The following is a 20,044-nucleotide window of genomic DNA, read 5'->3' as shown; positions in this document are numbered from 1 at the left end:
GGTCTGCAGATGTGTTCAGGGGTTTGTAATGTTTTGTTTGATGGGGTTTTTTGGGGGTTTGTTCAGTTTTCATTTGTTTCTTTGGTAGTGTTTTTGGGTTTTGTGGTTGGTTGGTTTGTTTTCTGCTTTGAAGTGTTTTACAGAACTTCTGTTGGCAAAAACTATTCTTCAGTAAAAGCCTGCCCTGGCCTGCTCTCCCTCCTTTCCCCCCCTCTATCGCTGTGGTGTTCTCCACAGCATAGTGGTGCTAACAAAATATTAAATACAAGATGGGCAGATGAAAATAAAATCAGATATTTGACTTGATGTTTACTGTTTAGTGTACTTAGGAAGGTGGGTTAAAGGCTGATAGACTGGGAATTGCTTGATAGCAATGTGGTGTGTTTTCCTACTGCTCGTCTGTGTCATTTCCCATAACTGCTTCAAATCAGGTGTTGCATTTTTACTTTTATAAAGGATAAAGTGAGAAAGGATCTCAGTGAGAAACAATGCACAGTGTATATTGACTCGATGATCTTGGAGTTGTTTTCCAACCAAAACAGTTCTATGATTCTATGATTTAGGACAAGGAACAACAGAGAGAATATCTGGGGAAGAATCAGAAAGATGTTTAATTATAATTTCTGACTGTTTTGACATGGGCTATCATGTAATCAAGTATATAAATGCCAGTTTATTTAATTTATTTTGATTCCAAATAGCAAATATACACTAAATAGATACATAAAATATCCATTTTATACAGTACTTGCAGTAATGAGACTTCTGTGTGCTGACCTAGGTAAGATGTCAGGGCACTTGAGTTCCAGCTGTCTGCTTGCATTCAGCAATTTTCAGGTCCTTATGTTAATGAGGGATTCTTAACCCGTGTGAAGTCAAAATATAAGAGAGGAAGACACTAAATGAAAAACATGATTATAGTTGTTATAGATAAAAGAAAATGGTTGTGCTGGCCTAAAGGGAGTTTAATAATCTTTCCTATTAAGCTTGAAGCATACGATAAATCTTGAATCCTACTTTTTAATGTTCAGACTGCATCAAATTATATTGATAGCAAAAGCCTGAGGGACGTTTCCCTCTGAAAGTTGCAAGAAAAGATAACAAAACTTTTTCAAGAGGTTTTGTTGTGTGTGTTAGTTGTTTATATTGGGTTGGATAGGTTGGATATTAGAGGAGACTTCTTCACTGAAAGTCTTCTCAGACTCTGGATCAGTCTTCTCTTGGGGAAATGGTTGAATCCCCATCCTTGGAGGAGTTTTAAAGAGGAAGGGATGTGGTGTTGTGGGACATGGTTTAGCACCAGACTTGGTAGAGTCAGAGAATGGTTGGACTCAATGAAGTCTCCTCCAACCTAAATGATTCTGTGATCCTAAGATATGAAACCTGCCTTTATCTCACTCTATAGATTATAAAAGTCTGTTCTAGTTTAGAAACAAGCTCTTGCAATATTGTACCTTTTTAGTGCACCTTTGCTGATTATCAGAGTTGGCCCTTCAAGTCTGACAATTATGGGGGTTTTGCAGCTTTCCTTACAAGACTTTTTGGCAGAGAAAAAGGTCCTTACTCTGGAAAAGTCACTTCCACTTGTTTGTTTTAGAATTTACATGAAAGAAAGAATATGTTAAAACTGTGTGATTTAGGTAAAGAATTAAACATCTACAATAGGAAACATCAAATATAGTTTCCAGTTCCGTTTCCAAGAGTCCTTCTGTAAGTTATAAAAGCATTTGTTTAAATTACTCCAATGTAGGTTGAACATTGTCACATAATACAACTGCTATTATTAACATACTGTTTCTAATTAATCATCCTCAAAATAGCAAATGCTTTGTAAACTGGTGAAGTTGTGTAAAATTGGCATTTTTCTGCAAATTTCAAGTATTGTAGAAGTGATTTTTGATGAGTTGCTTTTGACATGACCAACTTGGGTATCACTTGAGGAAGTTTCCAAGTTGCACGCTGTTTCTAGCTAAAATGCAGCGGAAAGTTGAAGGCTCAACCTCCCAGTACTTGACAGGATTGTTGAAGAGGCTTATGCCACTGTATAATGCCTTCTTCTTTCTCCTTCCTGTTGGACAGAAATCATTCACTCCCAGTTTGGCAATATGATTAGAATGAAGGAAGACCACCTGCAGCAATAAGGAACAAAAAAACCATAACAGTTAGTATGTAAATGGGCAAATATCTAAACCCTCATCGCATGTAGATATCTGAGGTTTGCTGAAAGGTCAGCTGGATGCAAACCTTAATGGTAACAGACATTAAATATCTGTGTTAAAGCTTAAAAGAAAAGTTTCACTCTTGCCACAGTCTCTCTCAAAAAATGCTACATGAGCTTTTATCAGTGTGTGGTCAAAATTATTGGACTCTCTTCTTACAGAGTGTTCCCCTATAATGCAGTTCTGTGTTCTCATGTAGTCAGAAGTATAATGATGCCATATTATATTCTTACAAAATTCAAATCTTCAGTGGTCTGGTGAGTTTGAAAAAGTAGTCTCTGATAGAGTTGATACTGAAAGATTTGTCACTATGGTTATGAGAAGAGCTCAGTCTCATGCTGATGTATCTTAAACAGGGGGGGAGGACTTTATGATAATAGTTCAGAATTTACTAAGTAAAATAATGCATGTTGAGAAAAGAATTATTTTGTTATCTAATTTCCCTTACGTTGATAGTTGCTGGTTTGATTTTTGGGGTTGGGTTTTATTAACCATATCTCTTTGAAAATATTTGCTTTACTTGAAAGTGAAATGAGAAGTGGAAAGATGTGAAATTCAGAGGTAAAAGTTGTTACAGATGGCTTAGTGGATATTCTGTCATCTGTGTAGTCCTACCTGTTTCCCCATGCTTTGTTCTGCTTAGTGCCCTAAGGGGGTATCCCACCTTATAAAACCTATATGACTTCAATTGCTATTCCAGAGTTTGAGAAACTGTGTTTCCAAAGCATTTTATTGCATCACTTGTCTAGTTCTAAGTACCATTTGTAAAACCTTATCAACAATTTACTTTGGATTTAAGACTTCTCAGCATAGCAGTGGAAATATTTCCACTCTGGCTTGCTAATAGGGGAACCATAGGAAAGCTGTTGACAGACTTTCTGAAGATGTTTTCTGGAAGCCTAATTTCCTTTCTTTTTTTTTTTTCCCTTGGAAAGAATTCCTGTTATTTGCTCTTCTTTATATCCTGAAGTACATAATATGATTTTCTGTTTTTCTGCTGTGACTGTGATGTCAAAATATATGTGACAGCTAATTATGCCTTTTAGTTATGTCCTAATCAGCATGGCAGTGTGAAAGTCATCACATAACTACCAGAGCTTTCTATTAAGTTTAGTATTTGACCTGCAGGTATTTCAGTTCAGGTAATCCAGGAGGAACTTTCTTCAGCTTGTTTCTTTCAAGATGGATTTCACGTATACCCGGTATGTTGGAAAAACTTCCGTTTTCCACGTCTTTGATTTTGTTATTCCCAAGACCTAGCCTAGAAATAGAACAAGAACCATTTAGAATAGAATAGAATAAACCAGGTTGGAAGAGACCTTCAAGATCATCGCGTCCAACCTGTCATCCAGCACCACCCAACCAACTAAACTGTGCAACTAAGCACACTGTCAAGTCTCCTCCTGAACACTTCCAGCGATGGCGACTCCACCACCTCCCCGGGCAGCCCATTCCAATGGGCAATCACTCTCTCTGTGTAAAACTTCCTCCTGACCTCCAGCCTGAACCTCCCCTGGCGCAGCCTGAGACTGTGTCCTCTTGTTCTGGTACTGGGTGCCTGGGAGAAGAGACCAACCTCTGCCTGTCTACAACCCCCCTTCAGGTAGTTGTAGACAGCCAAAAGGTCACCCCTGAGTCTCCTCTTCTCCAGGCTAAGCAACCCCAGCTTCCTCAGCCTCTCCTCATAGGGCTTGTGTTCCAAGCCCCTCACCAACTTTGTTGCCCTTCCCTGGATACACTCCAGCAAGTCAACCTCCTTCCTAAATTGAGGGGCCCAGAACTGGACACAGTCCTCGAGGTGTGGCCTAACCAGTGCAGTGTACAGGGGCAGAATGACCTCCCAGGATTTAATTAAAGACACATTGAGATCCACAATAAAATACTGCTTTTCTTGCCTGCCCCCCCCTCCACTTTTTTTTTTTTTTTTAAAGATTGAAATAAGCAGGATTAGACACAGGAGGAAAAAAGAGCTGGGGAAAGATGATTAAATCTTATCCCTGATAGATGGAATCAGATGCTGGTCTTAACATACACCATTGCAAACCGTAGGCAATAACCGTAGGTAATAACAAATGCAATGTTTAGGTGGCTTTGTTTGGGTTTAAAGTTTGGCCTTATTTACAGAAATTCTAACTGAAACACTTAAAATTTTTAATTCTCTCTTTAACAAGAGAAGATCCTGCCAGGTCAGACCTTTCCTCCAATAAAAGCATTTTGTGTGGCAGTGGTACCTTTGAAGATCTTTGTAGCGGTTAAAATCTTCAAGTTCAATTGCTGTGATCTTATTGTCATCTAAGTGAAGTTCTAGCAGACTGGAGGGCAAGTCTGATGGAAAACAAATGCACAGTATGAGAAAAAGAAGTCCCACTTCTTTTTGTTGGAATATTTATAATGTTTCTGTGTATTGGGTGAAGAGTCTAGGGAAAGGGGTTGTCTGCATCAAAGGAATGGATGTTAGATACAAGTGTGGTACACTGAAAAACAACAATCAACATCATCTGGTTTACAGTAGTAGTTACAAAAAAATTAAGAAGTGCATATGCTAATGTTAAGATTTCAAGGGTTCCAAAATCTGGTATGATTTTGTCAGCTTTCTTTGCAGTGGCTTTCATGTGCTTTCCCTTAACCTGACAAAGGTGTAAATTGTGTTATGTGCTGGTAGTTAAAATCCTACTCCTGTGGAACCTGTGGCAGTTTTTTTGCAAGTATGGATTTCCTTCCAAAAGATGTTACAGTTTTCCTACTATAGCCATTTGATCCTCCCAGGTGTCATCTGGGAGGAAAGCTTTCAGAATTCACTAAGTAAAATGAGGCAGTCAGTCTGTTCTTTCCTGTGCTGCTGCACAGAATGTTTCCTTGTGTAGTACCAAATAGTCCAAATTCAGGATGGTCAGTGAATAGACCAGGAGATAGAGGATCTTTTCTACAGTATCCTATTAGTGAGGGCAGAGAAAGCTAGTGACAAGTCTGAATTTACCTTTGCTGATCTTAGGTCCAGTTTTACTCACATCTGTCTAGATGGCACCCTGACACCAAGCTAGACAACCACATCTCTGTGTTAGAGCTTAGGAGAGCACCTCTCCCATTGCCAGTGATGTTTGTTGCAGCATTACAATACTGGAGAGAAGTGGCCTGCTTTGCAGTCTGTCTGTGTGCCAGTTGACATGATTTTTGTGGTTTGGTTTTGGCCTTTTTGTTTTCCACTGCACATTCCAGTTCACAGTTCTACCAGTTGCTGCCTGTTGTCTGAGTTTCAGTAAAGGGAGACCATCCATCTTTAGATTTTGAACTGCGTGTTGCATTATTTAAGGAATTGATTTTGTGTTGCTATAACATTTGTAAATAGAAGGCTTCTATTTGTGTAGAAGGAAATCCTGTTTGTTTCTGATTTGGTTATGTGTTTGAGACCACATACTAGATCTCATGCTGTGATATCTTTGTAATAAAGACAAAATCTGGATGACTTTGTGTATGTTTTTTGGTGACAAGTTCTAGGAGATGGTATTATGATTAATTTTATCTTTTTGTCTGCAGGGGAATGCTGCTGTAGACAATCAGATTGTTTCTGATATTAAAATTACCTTAACAATTGGAATGAGTTGGTTTGGTTTCTTAGGGTGTTTTTAGTGTTCTCCTTTGCAGAGACACTTTTGCATATTTATCTGTCTGCAAGAAGAGATTAAGTTTAATAAGTACTTTATGTGAATGAGCCAGGAATAAATATCCTAGGGGCCAACATTTAGTTTCCCTGTAAGTTAACAAATGATAAAACATATCATGCTTTGTTTCCTGTTTTTCTCTTAAACAGTAGTTAAAATCTTGAGAGGTTGCTTAAATGCTGGGGTGACCTACAGGTAGAATGTCATACTGAGGTCCTCTGTGCTGCATTTTGTGTGGAGGTGAGCGATTTGTTGTTCCATCCAAACCACAAGTTGATTGTTTTATATGAAGGAGTGATTCCATTTTGTGGTATGTTGTGCTGAATTTAATTCCAATGTTCAATTTCATTTAGCACAACTCCATTCAGAGAGTACTGAGTTGTGCATTAAGGTTGTTATATTGCTGGGCATATCTGAGCTACAGTCACTAGAGACATTCAAAATTAAACATCTGGGTGTTTCATTTTCAATTCATACAATAAATAGGAATAGGAATTCTGTATCCCTTATGACTCAGATCAAATCTCAGGGGGTTTATCCTTTGTAAGGATTTTAAAAGGCTCTTGTGAAAGATTGTAATTTTCATCCTGTTGTTTCTAATGAGAAGGGTCTCTGGATGGCTGTGGGAGGAATGGGCTGCCTGATGGGCAGAAGGCAGGAGGCAGGGCTGGGGAGCAACCCTGTGCGTTCATGCACACCTCTCAGGCATGGAATTGGATGCTAAGTGCAAAAAGGGAAATGAGGTGGGAGGTGGTTTGATAGTAATGAACTAGGCAAGTCAGAATTGATCAGCATTTTGATAATCATATAGATGTTAAAGCATTTTATTTAGGAGCATAGTGGTGTAGGTAAAATAAAAAAGGTAAAGCAAAGCATACCTTTAGGAATTGAAGTTAGTTTAGCTTCTGCAATTCTTATATGATAGATATTTACTCCTTCAAAAGCCCCTGGCTCTATTCCATCATTGTTAAGAGGATTTGCACTCATTTCTGTCCAAGAGAAACAAACAAGAGTATTTATGGCGTAGGAATTTTCTCTGTTAAACTAAGTTATAAATAACTGGTTTGATTTTTATCATCTCCAATGATCTAAGCATTGATTAGTGTTTAGCTGTGATTACCTATTCTGAGGGGTGGAAGTCACAGCTGTCAGGAATTAAAGGCTGTCTAGTTTGGAGGGTTAACAGAAACAGGACCTATGTCACCCAACCTCACAGTGGGGAAATGTTTGAATGATAGTTATATATGGTATGTTACAGCTGGGGCAGAGACGTTTTTCTACTGAACTGGACTTACCTAGAACATGGAGAGATTTCATTCCTTTAAATGTGTCCTTGGGGATTTTCTTAACCTTATTAGCATGAATTCTGAGCTCTGCTAAAGTGTTAGGTAGGTTTGCTGGAATCTCAGTTAGCTGGTTGTGGGACAGATACAGGCGTCGTAGCTTCTTGGTTGATTGAAATGCTTTTGGATGGATCTTGGTGATTTTATTGTTGTTCAGAGCCAGAGCCTAGGAGAGATGGGAAGTGAAAGACAAGGAAAATGTCTTTATATTGGGAGTGTTAGGAATATGACTTTTAAGTAATGAATTCAATATATAATCTAACAATTAAGTATTTTAACGATTGTATTTTTCCATCATACCAAACTTCAGCACTTAGTATGTGTTTGGGGGCATTTCAATTGATAGTGAAACCCCCAAAAAAACCAATGTGGAAGCTGGAGCGTTAACTAGAAGATAGAGGAGAAAGTAGTCAGAGCTGACAAGGTGCTAGTGGATAATGAGAACAACTGGCAAAACAACGCTGGTGTGTTGTGGAATTGTAAAGGGGTTATATTCTTTTGTTGCTCTTCCTTAATGCCAAGAAAATCTCAAAACTCAAGTTTTCATCTTTTATTTCTGCAAAATGAAAGTCAGAATTTCAATCTGAATGCCTTAAAAGTGAATGTCTGTCTGTGACTTATACGCAGATATGCATTTGTAGCCAATTTGCCGTAATTCCTCACCTCCTGTGAATTTAAATCTCCCTCTCCTGTACAGTACATTAATACTTTTTTTGGGACAGCTTTTGTTCATGGTTGCAATATGTTATCAGAGCATTTGTAGCAATTCACTATGGACAACGAAATATTACTAATCTGAAATAATTTTGCATGTCGAAACATATCTCTGCGTTTCCATACCTAGACGTTAATTTTTGTTCTTCCTTAAATTCTTTGAGCTGTTGTTAAGTCATCTGCTCTCTGGAATTGTTAAAAAATAGCACACATCAAACCAGAACTAATCTTTTTTTTTTTTCCCAGAAAAAAAATGAGGCTATCTTAAGGAAATAAACAGGAAATGCTCCTTCCTAATCCAAGTAGCCAGCTGTGTGTCTTTGCTAAGTAGACCCAATTGTGCAAAGTAAACTTTGCTTTCCATAGAAATTCAGTTAGGCCTTGCCACAAATTAAATGATGAGAAAAATGAGAGCAGCTGAGGGGTTTCAGTTATCACATAATGAAGTGTGATGATTGTTGATGTATTCCAGCGGCTTCCTTAGCCACTGAAGGTTAGTTTCTGTAAGGTCTTTTATGCTAAATATAAACCAGTTTGTTTGTTTACCCCCCAACTCGCTGGTAAGGCCGTTCTGTGCCCGAAGCTCAGACACTTCAGTGGAATTGGAAACACTTCATTGCAAGCAGCGAGTTTATATGGTTCCTATTTTTTCCTCTCCTAGCTTAACCCATAATAATTAATAAGCTCATTCAAAAGCACTCAGATCTGGTAAATTTTCAGTTTTTACTCAGAAACCAAGTATAATTGAAAAAGTTCTTATTTTCTGTTCATCTGCATGTGTTTTACATCTTTCCAACATGGAACAGAATGTCACTTTGCTGTAACTTGTGGAACAGATTTGTCAGTTTTAGAATGAAAAGCTTGAAATTGTCAGGATTTGTTGGTATTGGATCTAGAGTGACATCTTAAGGACATAAGTGTTCCAAATCAGATTTCATCTACCTTTCTAGGCTTCTGGGACTCTCTTGGTTCCTTTCATTATAAAAAGGGATTGCTGTGTTCTGTAAATGTCCAGATTTATCTCTTGCCAGCAATACTTATTTGAAAAACTGTCTCTATATGCTTACTTGAGCATGCTAGAAAAGACCTTTAAGATCTTCAGGGCCAACCATTCTCTAAGTCTGGCACTAAACCATCCTCGCATCTTTTAAACGCCTCCAGGGATGGGGATTCAACCAACTCACTGGGGTGCCAGTGTTTGAAAACCCTTTTGGTGAAGAAGTTTCTTCTTTTATCCAACCTAAACCTTACCTGCTGCAAATTGACACCATTTCTTCTAGTCCTGTGACTTGTTACTAAGGAGAAGAGCCCAACCCCCAGTAGTAGTAAAGCACCTGACTTGTTCCGTAATTTAGTATCATTCTGGTTTCTGTTCAGGGCAGTTGGATTTGCAGTACTGTTTCACTGGTGGATATGTGAGCTGCATTCTGTGTGCTTTTGCAAACAACCTCAGAAAACAATGCTCTTGTGTTCCTGTGGGCTTAAGTTCTTCCTGCTTTTTTAAAGCTAAACAGATAAAAAAGGAACACTTGTCTTTAAAATGGAAGAAATGTTTTTCTTTGTGCTGAGGACTGAAGAAATCTTTTTGCTGAGATGCATATGGGCCATTTTCTGGGCACTGTGGAAAGTAGCATAGTTCATACAACTCAGAAATTACTATGGGAGCAGTCAAGTACATAGGCACGGGACTGTATTTCTATGGATGCTGTTGGAGAAGAAATACACTATATGTGCTTTAAAGTAATCAAAACACTTCAGATTGCTGTATAAGATTTCAAACTTGGAAAATAGCAAGCTTACGTAGAGCGACGTGAGTCCTCGGAGATCATTTTCCTTGACCTCTCTAATTTTGTTGTTTTGAAGGTCAACCATACGAGTATCTGGTGGGATGTTGCGAGGTATTGATGTCAAACCTATTTAAGGATGTGACATAAACAGAAACATTATGTGCCTGTGTATAAGTCCAAAGAGATTAACTGCTAAACATCAAAACACAGTAAGATTGTTAGTGTTTAGGATGGGAAAGAAAATAATACCAGCCATAAGGCAAAGGAGAGAAGGGAATATTGGATGGGAGGAACTACTTATGTGAGACAAAAATGTGTGGATAGTTTCGGGAAGAACTGCTTCTGCCCTGGCCATGAAAAGCTTTGGTGGGGTGCTCATTGCAGATTCTTTGCACCTGTGAAGTAAGTGACCTCGGAACACTGATTATTCTGTAGGGAAACTGCCTAAGTCTCTAGCTCAAGCAGCCCTCCAAGGAACTGCAGCTGTGTTTCTGTACTGAGGGACAGAGCTGTTGCAGTGGCTTTGAGGGGTTTCTGTTCAGTGCTCGCATGCTCCTTTCTATCTCTCTACCACCATATCCATTGTACTGGCAGGGTCTCTCATATGACCATATGGGCAATGTCAGGGCTGAGAAATGTATGCTTGGTAAAAATGGACAAAGAAGGTCTTGCATCTGCCAGCACTTAATTGCCAGTTGTATAAATCCCCCAATCCAGTTAATGGTTCAGTGACAAAACCACTTAGATTCATGCCATCTGAGATCCTAAATCAGCAGAAGAGACTAGCAAGGGGTAGCAATTTTCTTTTCATTGGAAATGCTGATGCATCAAATGCTAAATGCTGGTGCAATTTATTAACAATTATTCCATAATTAATAGGTTACAATAATTTAAAGATTAAGTCTATAAATAGGTTTTTTTCCTATGTGTGAACTGAAATAAAGCAGTTTGCATTCTGTAGATGAGACACAATAACCACATTTTACCACTGCCAGCAAAATCACAGAGTGCTTTGAATAGGAAAAGACCAAAGTTAATTTTGATTCCTTAATAATGACACATTCTAAACAAACCCAGCAATTTATGTATTGGCTCAGTGTTTGTATGACATGAGAAATCTCAGGTCAAGTTTAGCTATGATGAGAAGAAATGTCCTTGTCACTGTGCTACTGGCAGGAGGCTATTCCTTTGATTACCTTGAATCATGTGCAAACTTCGAGGAACACTAATTCAAACTGACTCGACTAATAATGAATTCACTATGACTATTGTGTTTCTGAAGCAGTGACAGTAGCAGATCTCCTTTCAGTTAAAATGTTGTTACCAGTGATCTGCACTTCAATGGAAGTTAAGCTGAGCAAATAGTTTGTATCCTACTTATGCACTTGCATTGAACTTCCCTGTGGTTTATTTATGGCCTCTTTTTCCTTTGTCTTGTACTCTTGTCATTTGACCTATTGGTTTGTAGTTGTGAATGAAGTACTTCTTTAGCCAGAGTCATGGTTAAGGGCGAGGACTAATAGCTTGTCTGATGCAAACAGATGGTACAGCAAACTTTTTTTTGCTCCTCTCTTTGCATATAACTTCATGCAAGTAAAAGAAACAGGAGAAAGGGAGAAAGTGTAATGTAAGATGTTAATATAAACGTTCTCACATTGTGTGATCTTTTGCTTAGTGAATAAAAATCTGTGCAGATTATTACATACTCACTAACCCAAGTCAGTATTCAGTTAAATAGTTTTACAGTTGTTACCTTTTCCCAATGCCTTTCCATGTTGTCAACAGAAGTCACTGCTTATGAAGGGTGACTGTAGCAGCATTTAGTTTTCTAAACTGATGCACATGAACTAGGAAAACATTTATGGTGTAAAAAGTGATGCACGCAACTTAGATGCTGGACATGAATTAGATAGGGGTTGCAAGCCCAACCCCAAATATGTAGGCTCCTTTTGAAACAAGTTAGGGCAGGAATATGCAGCTGTGTGAAATTTATGGAGCTGGAGGATCCAGTTTCAAAAGGCAAACCCTCCAAAGTGGAGCACAAACACAAATTCATTCTTACCCAGGTCAGAGCAGTGAACAACTCTCACGTAGCACTGGCATCCAAAGGGGCATGTTGGGAACAGATCAAAAGGCATCAGTGGAATAATTGGTTCAGTGGTTGGAAACAGAGAATTGTCATCATCATAATCATCATCATCTTCTTCCATGTCTTGGAGCATCATATTCTTTAATGTAAAATATGAAGGACTGCTGAAAGGCTTGGCAGAGCACAAAGCCAGGAAGAGGAGGAGCGTGTATTCTTTCATGTCTTCTTAATCAGGGTAGCCAGTCTTGAAGAGGAAAATAAACCAACAAACAAAACAACCCAAACATAAGAATCATGTGAAACATGATGTGAATGTGAAACAGCAAAGACAGGGGTTGAACTACTTGCTTCACTCACTGCTACATTTCTGGTCATGAAAAATGTTCTGTTAGAAATACTAAGGCTTAAATAGTATATGAAGGACTAAGGCAAAACACTTGCGTGTTGTGGATATTGCAATTAGTCAATTTGCTTATATCCAGAAAAGATCTGGAAGCCAATACTTCTGTGTGCATATTTTCTCAATAAACATTTTTTTCAGCTGAGCTTTGTGTCCTATGTCACGGCTGAAAGGAGCTCAGAATGCACTATGCTTGAAATCAATGCCAGAAACAGAGAAGAAGCACAGGCTTTCCTTAAGAACTGATCATGGAGGTGGTGGAGTCACCATCCCTGGAGGTGTTCAAGAGGGGATTGGACGTGGCACTTGGTGCCATGGTCTAGTCATGAGGTCTGTGGTGGCAGGTTGGACTCGATGATCTTTGAGGTCTCTTCCAACCTTGGTGATAATGTGATACTGTGAAACCCCATCAGCTTTCCAGACTCTATAACATGACAGTATCTTTTCTGTGTAATCAAAGTCTCTCCAGTTTGGAAGACAGAATGATGTCAGATCAGCTAGGTCCCCTTCAAAGCAGAAAACCACATGTGAGGTAGCTACAGCTATATTTTCCTGGTGTTATTGAGAAGAATACACAAGTCACAAAGTACTTAATATTTAGATTTGTCTTTAGAAAAATATGTCAGACTCTGTCTCCTTACAGCTTTTATTTCTGTTTTATTCTGTTTCTCTGACTTCTTATTTTGCCAGATTTCTTTTAACCACACCTGACCGGGAAAACCAGGATTCCAACCCTACAGTATCCCCTGTTACCTGAGTAATGATGATCCATAGTTCCAAGCCCTTAGATATCTTCTGCATATTCTGTTTTAATACTAAAGGTGATTTTAATGACCAAATACTTCTATGAAACTTGACACAAGGGAAGCTGGAGATAGGAAGAATTGCCACAGGATGTTTGGCAGCTCTGTGAGAAAAGGTTGTAAATCTAGTGTCAACTCTGCATTGTTCCCCTCGGAAGCCCAATTCCAGAAGTCATTTGGATCCTACAGCGGCACACTCTGCAATCCAAGAGGGGCTGCTGTAAATTTTATTATCCATATCCTGTTTATAAAAACATTTCTACTTAAACTACCATAGTCCTTTTTAGGGAAGTACTAAATGGATGACAGTTCTTGTTTGATCACCTAATTAAATGCTTGCTGATCTGTTTATAGCTGGAAAATGTCTTTATTGTCACTGGTCCCCAGTCACAGGAAAAGTGCACTGCTTTGTGCAAGGATGTCAGCTTAGCCTATTGAGAACTCTGAAGTTTTGTGTGTGTTGCTTTTTTCTCTACAAGCTGGTTTTGATCTTTCTTGTTTATGGTCCTTAGCACTGAAGCACATTGCTCCCATATGTTGTATGCACATACAATAGTTATGAGGTATGTCCTAGACCTTGTAACTGTGTGTTTCAGGGTGGATATAACAGAAAAAAGCCAACAGTGTTTCAGTTACTTAAAACTCACACTTCCAAAAGACTGCAACAACTAACTTCCCACCAAGTGCGTCTGAAAGCAGAAGCACAATATACATTGGTCTTGCAGGTATGCAGCATGGAAGTGTAGCCTGATTCTGTGATTTATGTTAATCTCCCAGGTGTATGCTCCTTGGAGTGTGTGTATCTTTTGTTGATTTAGCACTCTCTTCAAAGAATCTTCACACAGTTTCCCCATCTGCTTTTCTTTGTGTTAAAACTAACGTACAATGTTCCTAGGCAGAATGCTGCAGTTGTCCTTGCAGGCCTATACAATGTGTTCTCTGGAAAGAGTCTTTGAATACAAGCAGTGCTGGGAACAAGATGTGGAACTTACTTGTATTTGACTGGCAACAATTGTGGTCATGTCTGGCTGTAAACCTTTGGACTATTTGGCACTTTCTATCTTGTATTTCAGCTTCATGAAAACAGTCTAACTGTTCAATACTTCAGTCATAGCAAGAATTAAGAGAAGAGGAGCTCTCCTTGGGCAAGTGTTTTAACGGCTGGGATTTCACAGAAGGGCACTCAGGCTGGTCTTCTTCCCCTGACTGCTTAGATATTAAGTGGGAAAATTGCTCTGTGTTAATTCAGTGTGATTTCTGTGTGTATATCAAGCATTACAGCATTTATCATGTCTTGCACCACCAAGTCCCTGCTGTCTTCTATTTGTGATAGACACTAGCTGTATGGCTTTACTATATCTAAAAGATAATCTTCCATGTACATTCCTAAAATGCTCTACTGGATCTGGTGCTAGGAAGCTATCTTACTCAACAGGTTAAAACTCTGTTCCCACACTTGCACCTGTAGGAAATGCATTGCATATTTCCTCTCAGTCAGGAAATTAATTGTGATTTCAAATGGGTTATGACTGGAGTAAGGGCCAATTTGAACTCCTGGAAAACACAGGTTGTTCACAAGCAGGTTCATAGTTTCATAGTTTCATTCAGGGTTGGAAGGGACCACAAGGATCATCTAGTTCCAACCCCCCTGCCATGGGCAGGGACACCCCACACTAGATCAGCCTGGCCAGAGCCTCATCCAGCCTGGTCTTAAACACCCCCAGGGATGGGGCCTTGACCACCTCCCTGGACAACCCATTCCAGGGCTTCACCACTCTCATGATGAAGAACCTCCTCCTCACATCCAGCCTGAATCTCCCCACCTCCAGCTTCATTCCATTCCCCCTAGTCCTATCACTACCTGAGATCTAGAAACATAGTGTTGTAGTCTAGAAACATAGGTCACTGATGATATGTATTAGTCCTGTGTGTTAAGTCTTTTGAAGACAAGCCTCTTTACAGAAGGAAGCCTGGGTTGTGGGACAATAATTTTTTAGGAAAGAGAAAAAGCCCTAACTTCATCTTCCCAGTTTGCCATTAGGAAATCCTTATTGATAATTGGCTTTGTAGTTAGGGGTGGTCATCCAATTCGACTTCAGTCTTGCATTGGCCAAAAAATCTGACAAAAAAAATTGGTTCCAAAGAGCTGCCAAAGAATGGATTTCAAAGAACTGGATTTTATGGTGTGTTTTGGGGTTTTTTTTTGTTGTGGGTTGTTAGTTGTTTTTTTTTCCCCTGGCTGTGGTTTTGAGTTTCCAAGTAATAAGATGTTGGTATGTGTCTGTAGAAATGCTCTGACTCTGCAGCTCATCTCAGAGAACTTAGACAAACTTTCTGCATGCTTAGGCTTCAAGAGTAGCAGAACTGAAAAAGAAATGAAAGCTTGAACTCCAAGATCCAAGTGGTCTTTCTGGAAGTAATTATTTTATCATGACTGTTTTATGAAATATTTAATAAGTTCTTTAAGAAAAACACCCAAATAGAGATGTACTAATGGGCCACTTGAAGCTGGTTCTGCACCCAGGTAAATCCTTTCAGTGCAGCTTCTCCATTCAGGGTGCTCACTAAGCTGACTGAACTTGCTAAACCAGCGTAAAACTAACGTGAGCAAGGGAAAAAAAAACACCCAACACATTCTTTCTGGGTGAACAAACTGAACTAGTCTGAGTATCAGAGCCAGCACAAGGGATGGGTGGGACAGCCTATTTTAGGGGGACGGAATGTTCAATGGAAAGAGAGGGAAGGAGAAGAGGTGGGACATATTTTGGTGACAGACAAGCTGCTAGACAGGCTCAGGTGTTCTATTGGATAATAATCTGAACAGATGGGCACTTGCTTGGACAAAGTCTGGCTTTGCCCACTCTCATTTTTACAGACTGAAATATTGAAGATGAGTTTGAGAAAGTGTAGCAAATTCCAGAGGGCTCCCATCCTTCTCCACTATACCTTCTTTGTAGCAATCCCATTTCCCCTTCAGTACAGAAAGCACCTGGACAGCACCTTTTTGCTGGGACACTTGCTACCCCAAAGGGAGCCAACCAAATGTGAAAAGTACACTTCACATGCAGAGATGCTCTAAGGCTGACTTGCCTTCCTGAAGTAGGTAACGATCCTCAAATCACTGTAGTGAATGTTTGGGAGGTACCCTCCCCAATATGGGATCTTTATCAAAACTCGTATTGCCAAACAGCATGTAGCAGATAGGATATTGCAATGCTATTTATGTAGGATCATACTTATCATATCTAACTAATGAAATGCAAGTGATGTCTTATATGCTAGCATGAATGAAGCCTTTTAGAGATTGCATGGGAAATTCCTACATAAGTGTGCAATAGTTCTGTGACATGAAAACTCTCAACATGAATTATGGGATGAAATCTGCTTTCTTGAGAGGGCAGAAGTACCAATGTTAGTATGGGCTGCGTGTGTTAAAAAGGCTAGATGCCTTGACAGTTGAATATGGTCACTTATCTTCCCATTTACAACACTGAAAGAGTTAACAGGTAACGTTTTAAGTCTTGAAAAGACTGTAAATTATATTTAAACTCCCTTCTTTACCTGTGTACAGAGAGAATTTCCTATGGCATTGTTTCTGGAAAGGAAATGTTTAAATGACACAGTGGTGGTCTTTCCAGAGGCAAACACAAATCCTCGTGTTCATTAAAAACAAAACATTGCACTGTGACCAGATTTTGTCCAAAGAAAGGCAAGACCATAAGCTGTTTTGAAAGATGTATTTAAAAATAGTGCTGCTTCTATTAGTCATTGTCCCATTCCAGAAATAAAAGGAGTTTATGTTTAACTCCTTGTCTGCTCTGTTGATAAACTTAAATTGCTTGACACAAGCAGCCTGTAAGATTACTGAAGAAATTATTCTCTCTTGAGAAACAGTCCTGTATTCGAGTTCTGAACAGCACATACACAACAGAGTTTGTTTAAACAATATCTGCTTTTTGTGGAGAGCTGCTTGACTCCTGTGTTATGAATATGATCTATGAATATTTGTAGGTGGTAGCTCATATGCAGTTCACTCTTCCATGTGTCATTTTTAATTACTTTGATACCTACATAAAACCCTCTGGAATACCAAAGAAATGAACACTGAATTCTAATTTTAAGTCCCTTTAAATATGGGATAAATTTTCACAGGTTGTAATAAATGAGGGATTTTATTGTCAATTAAGTCTTCCTGCCAGTTCTTTTAACAGTTAAATAATTCACTGCAGCTTTTTTTTTCTTTGCAGCTCAGCTGTAGTAAATAACAGGATTATTTCAGCTGCAAAGTAAACTTTCACATGTTCCACTAAAAAAAAAAACAGTGGTACTTCTAACTCCAAGTTACCTGACATCAGTAATCTGCACATAGTGACTGACAACCTGTAGCTTAATGCTTTGTTGTAATTTACACAGAATAGGCATTCAAATTGGACGTACCTTGCAAGCTGAGTAGTTCGTCTGGAAGCACCGTGATAATCCACCTGAGAACTTTATGTCCACTTATTTCATATTAAAAAAAAAAACAAAAGGGGGAGGGGGAGGAGGAGGAAAGATAAAAATGAAGTTAGGCTGAGTTGTGTGAAATGGAAAATAAATACGAAGAAAAATTCCACTTCCAAACTTTCTTGATCCTCCTGGCACCGTGGGTGATACCAGAGTAAAATGCTGCTTCAGATTAGCCCATCTTAGTACTGAAGAATGATATTAACACGACTTGTTACCACTCATATGTTTTTCATCACTGCTTGTATTAGAGCCAAAACTTCTGGCTTAACTCTAGACGTCTAGTGGAAGGCTTTGTAAAACCTGTAGTTTAATAATAGTTGACATCAGGCCATTGGAAGTACAGTGAGGTCCATTTCAGGTCATTCCTACTGTGGAATCACCCTTATTTATGATTCCATTAGCCATTACTCTTTAAAAGGTGTGACTTGAATAAAAATATAAAACCTTAGCCAGTGGCAGAGTAAAGCAATAGCCTACTGCCCTCAGCATGTTGCCAAACCTCCTGAAGTTATAAAATCAGAGCTTTGTTGCGTAGTTAGGTATAAATTCAGTATTTCAGTAAACAGTTCTCTAGCTAGGGCTCAGGTATGTAAAATACAGATGATCAAATGCCAGTGCAGATCAGATTTTCATTAACCACCAGATTTAATTTGTTTCTCTCATGTATAAGAAATAAAGCACATATTTTATTTAAACAGACAACATTTGCAATATTCTGTGCTCAGGATCGAAGAGCTGAAAATAAACTCTGAGAATTTGCCCTGTCACACAGTTTGTGCTACCATGCACATCACAATATTTAGAAAGTCACTTACTCTTTGTTTACTTTCCGTGTGCTGCCTGTTTATGTGTGCTTCAGAAATGTAGGGCTGAGTTTATCTACAGCGAGTTTCACAGCCAGTGTAGCAGTTTGTGGGTTTAAATTTACAATGCATTGGATCCATCCAGTTCCATCACATCAGACTGCATCTGTTCCTTTAATTAGCTCCTTGAGTCTGTTCTTGCTGTGGAAGCCTAGCCTGGAAATGTTGCTTGTTGTTGGTTTTGTTGTTGTGGGGGTTTTAATAGATATGTAATGTGGTGCTGTTTGCACAATGACAGTTTAAGTTGCATAATAGTTATTTTGTCTACTGTTACTTTCTGAAGAAAGAAAGAGATCCTATGCCAAAAAAAATGAAAGCTTTGGTGCTATCATATCAAACAAGATAAAGCTTGCGCGACCTGCTGCATTGTTTCTGCATTTGCTCCAGTTCCAGTAGCAGAAAAGAATGGTGACAAACAGTCTCTCTATCACTTTTCCCAAGGAATGAAATTACAGTTTCAATAGCAATCACATTCCCACATAAAAAATCTGAAGCATGATCTTCAGCTTTTTTGAAATCTCAAATTGCACAGATCTGCATTCTCCTGCCTGTGTTTAGAAACCAAAGCCTCTTAAGCAAACACTCCCCTGTGTTTTGAATAGCCTGGTTTGGATGCGTTTGCTTGAGCAAAATGTTTTCAAACAGCAATTTAATGCTAACCTCCAACACTTTTTTGGCTCTTCAGTAGAAGACAGCAGGGCTTGAGGGCTGTGATATAAATGTACTGGGTTCTGCGTTTTCACTTCTTTCAGCAGTCAAGTGTTGAATCAGCAGTTTCAGCAGAGCCTCATTTTGCAGCAGTGCTCCCTGTTCCTGATGTTTAGCAGCATCTCAGTTTTGGATAAATACTTTCTTGAAATATTATAGTTTCTTTTTAATTGACTGTGGTGGTAGGAATGCATTCCTGTGTGTATGAAGTTTGTGGTCTTAGCCATATTACATAATGAAGCTGCGATGTAGAGTGGTAGCATCTGGGGAAAACATAACCGCCTCACCTTAGGAGGGACTACCTGTGTGTTTTGCACTATGGATAGTATTGATACAGTAGAAATAAATACTGCTTAGATTGGCATGCTGTTGCTGTAATGAAACTGCTTAATAGCTCAAGGCAGAGGTTCAGTGCTTTGATGGCAAATGTAATTTGATTCTAAAGTAAAACATCCAGAAGCCACTTCTTCAGGTCTTTTAACTACAAGACTGAACTTTAGATTGTGGTTTTCAGTATTGTTCTCAACAGCTAAAATAAGCCACTGGCTCTCAATCCAGCTTATGAACCTGTTCTTTTCCAGCATATTTCCAGTTTACTAAGAACTAACTACTGTTGCAGAATTCCTCTTCAGAATCGCTGTTTCCAGTATACATTAGTTTTTGGCCCCAAAGTCATTCCATGAGCCAGCACAGTAGGGCAGCTGTTGAGTTCTGAATGAAAGCTGGAATGTGCAGAGGAGTGAACTGATGCTAGGTACTTGTTCCTCTCACTTCTGAGGGCAAGACTTCAGTGTCCGCAATGTAGAATGTGGCAGCTGTTCAAAGGCTGAAGCGGTGCCTTCTAAAGCAGGATCAAATTCTGCTTTCTTGGCTGTGTTGTTCAGCGGCTGATTTGAGGTGATGTAGCTGAAGATGCTATTCAGAGCAAAAACAAAGCTATCTTATTGCATCTG

The 20,044-nt window shown here is 39.0% G+C and overlaps 2 protein-coding genes across 7 annotated transcripts in view; one reads left to right on the top strand and one right to left on the bottom strand.

The window, feature by feature from the left end:
• Positions 1–20,044, top strand: part of CENPP (centromere protein P) — a 154,427-nt gene that overhangs the window by 65,800 nt on the left and 68,583 nt on the right. The gene's annotated exons all lie outside the window — the stretch shown is intronic.
• On the bottom strand, positions 587–17,761 carry ASPN (asporin). Its single transcript, XM_068158036.1, has 8 exons — positions 17,452–17,761; positions 11,785–12,055; positions 9,736–9,848; positions 7,174–7,387; positions 6,757–6,867; positions 4,451–4,544; positions 3,342–3,480; positions 587–2,129 (listed from the first exon to the last, which is right to left on the bottom strand). The coding sequence occupies exons 2-8, from the start codon at positions 12,029–12,031 to the stop codon at positions 1,932–1,934; spliced, it is 1,116 nt and encodes a 371-aa protein (XP_068014137.1). The 5' UTR covers positions 12,032–12,055; positions 17,452–17,761; the 3' UTR covers positions 587–1,931.

Source organism: Melanerpes formicivorus, unplaced genomic scaffold, assembly GCF_026170545.1.
Source record: "Melanerpes formicivorus ecotype bairdi unplaced genomic scaffold, bMelFor1.0.p_v2 SCAF_38, whole genome shotgun sequence".
NCBI lineage: Eukaryota > Metazoa > Chordata > Aves > Piciformes > Picidae > Melanerpes > Melanerpes formicivorus.
Note: the sequence above shows the minus strand (reverse complement) of the source record. Positions and strands in the feature narration are given on the sequence as shown.

Bases quoted from the DNA above. Each gene is read 5' to 3' on its own strand.
- ASPN (XM_068158036.1), bottom strand. From the start codon at position 12,031: ATGAAAGAATACACGCTCCTCCTCTTCCTGGCTTTGTGCTCTGCCAAG. The intron at 9,849-11,784 runs GTAAGAATGAAT...ATCCTTAAATAG, and splicing joins TGTTCACTGCTCTGACCTGG to GTTTGACATCAATACCTCGC. The intron at 4,545-6,756 runs GTATGCTTTGCT...GTTTTCCATCAG, and splicing joins ACTAACTTCAATTCCTAAAG to ACTTGCCCTCCAGTCTGCTA.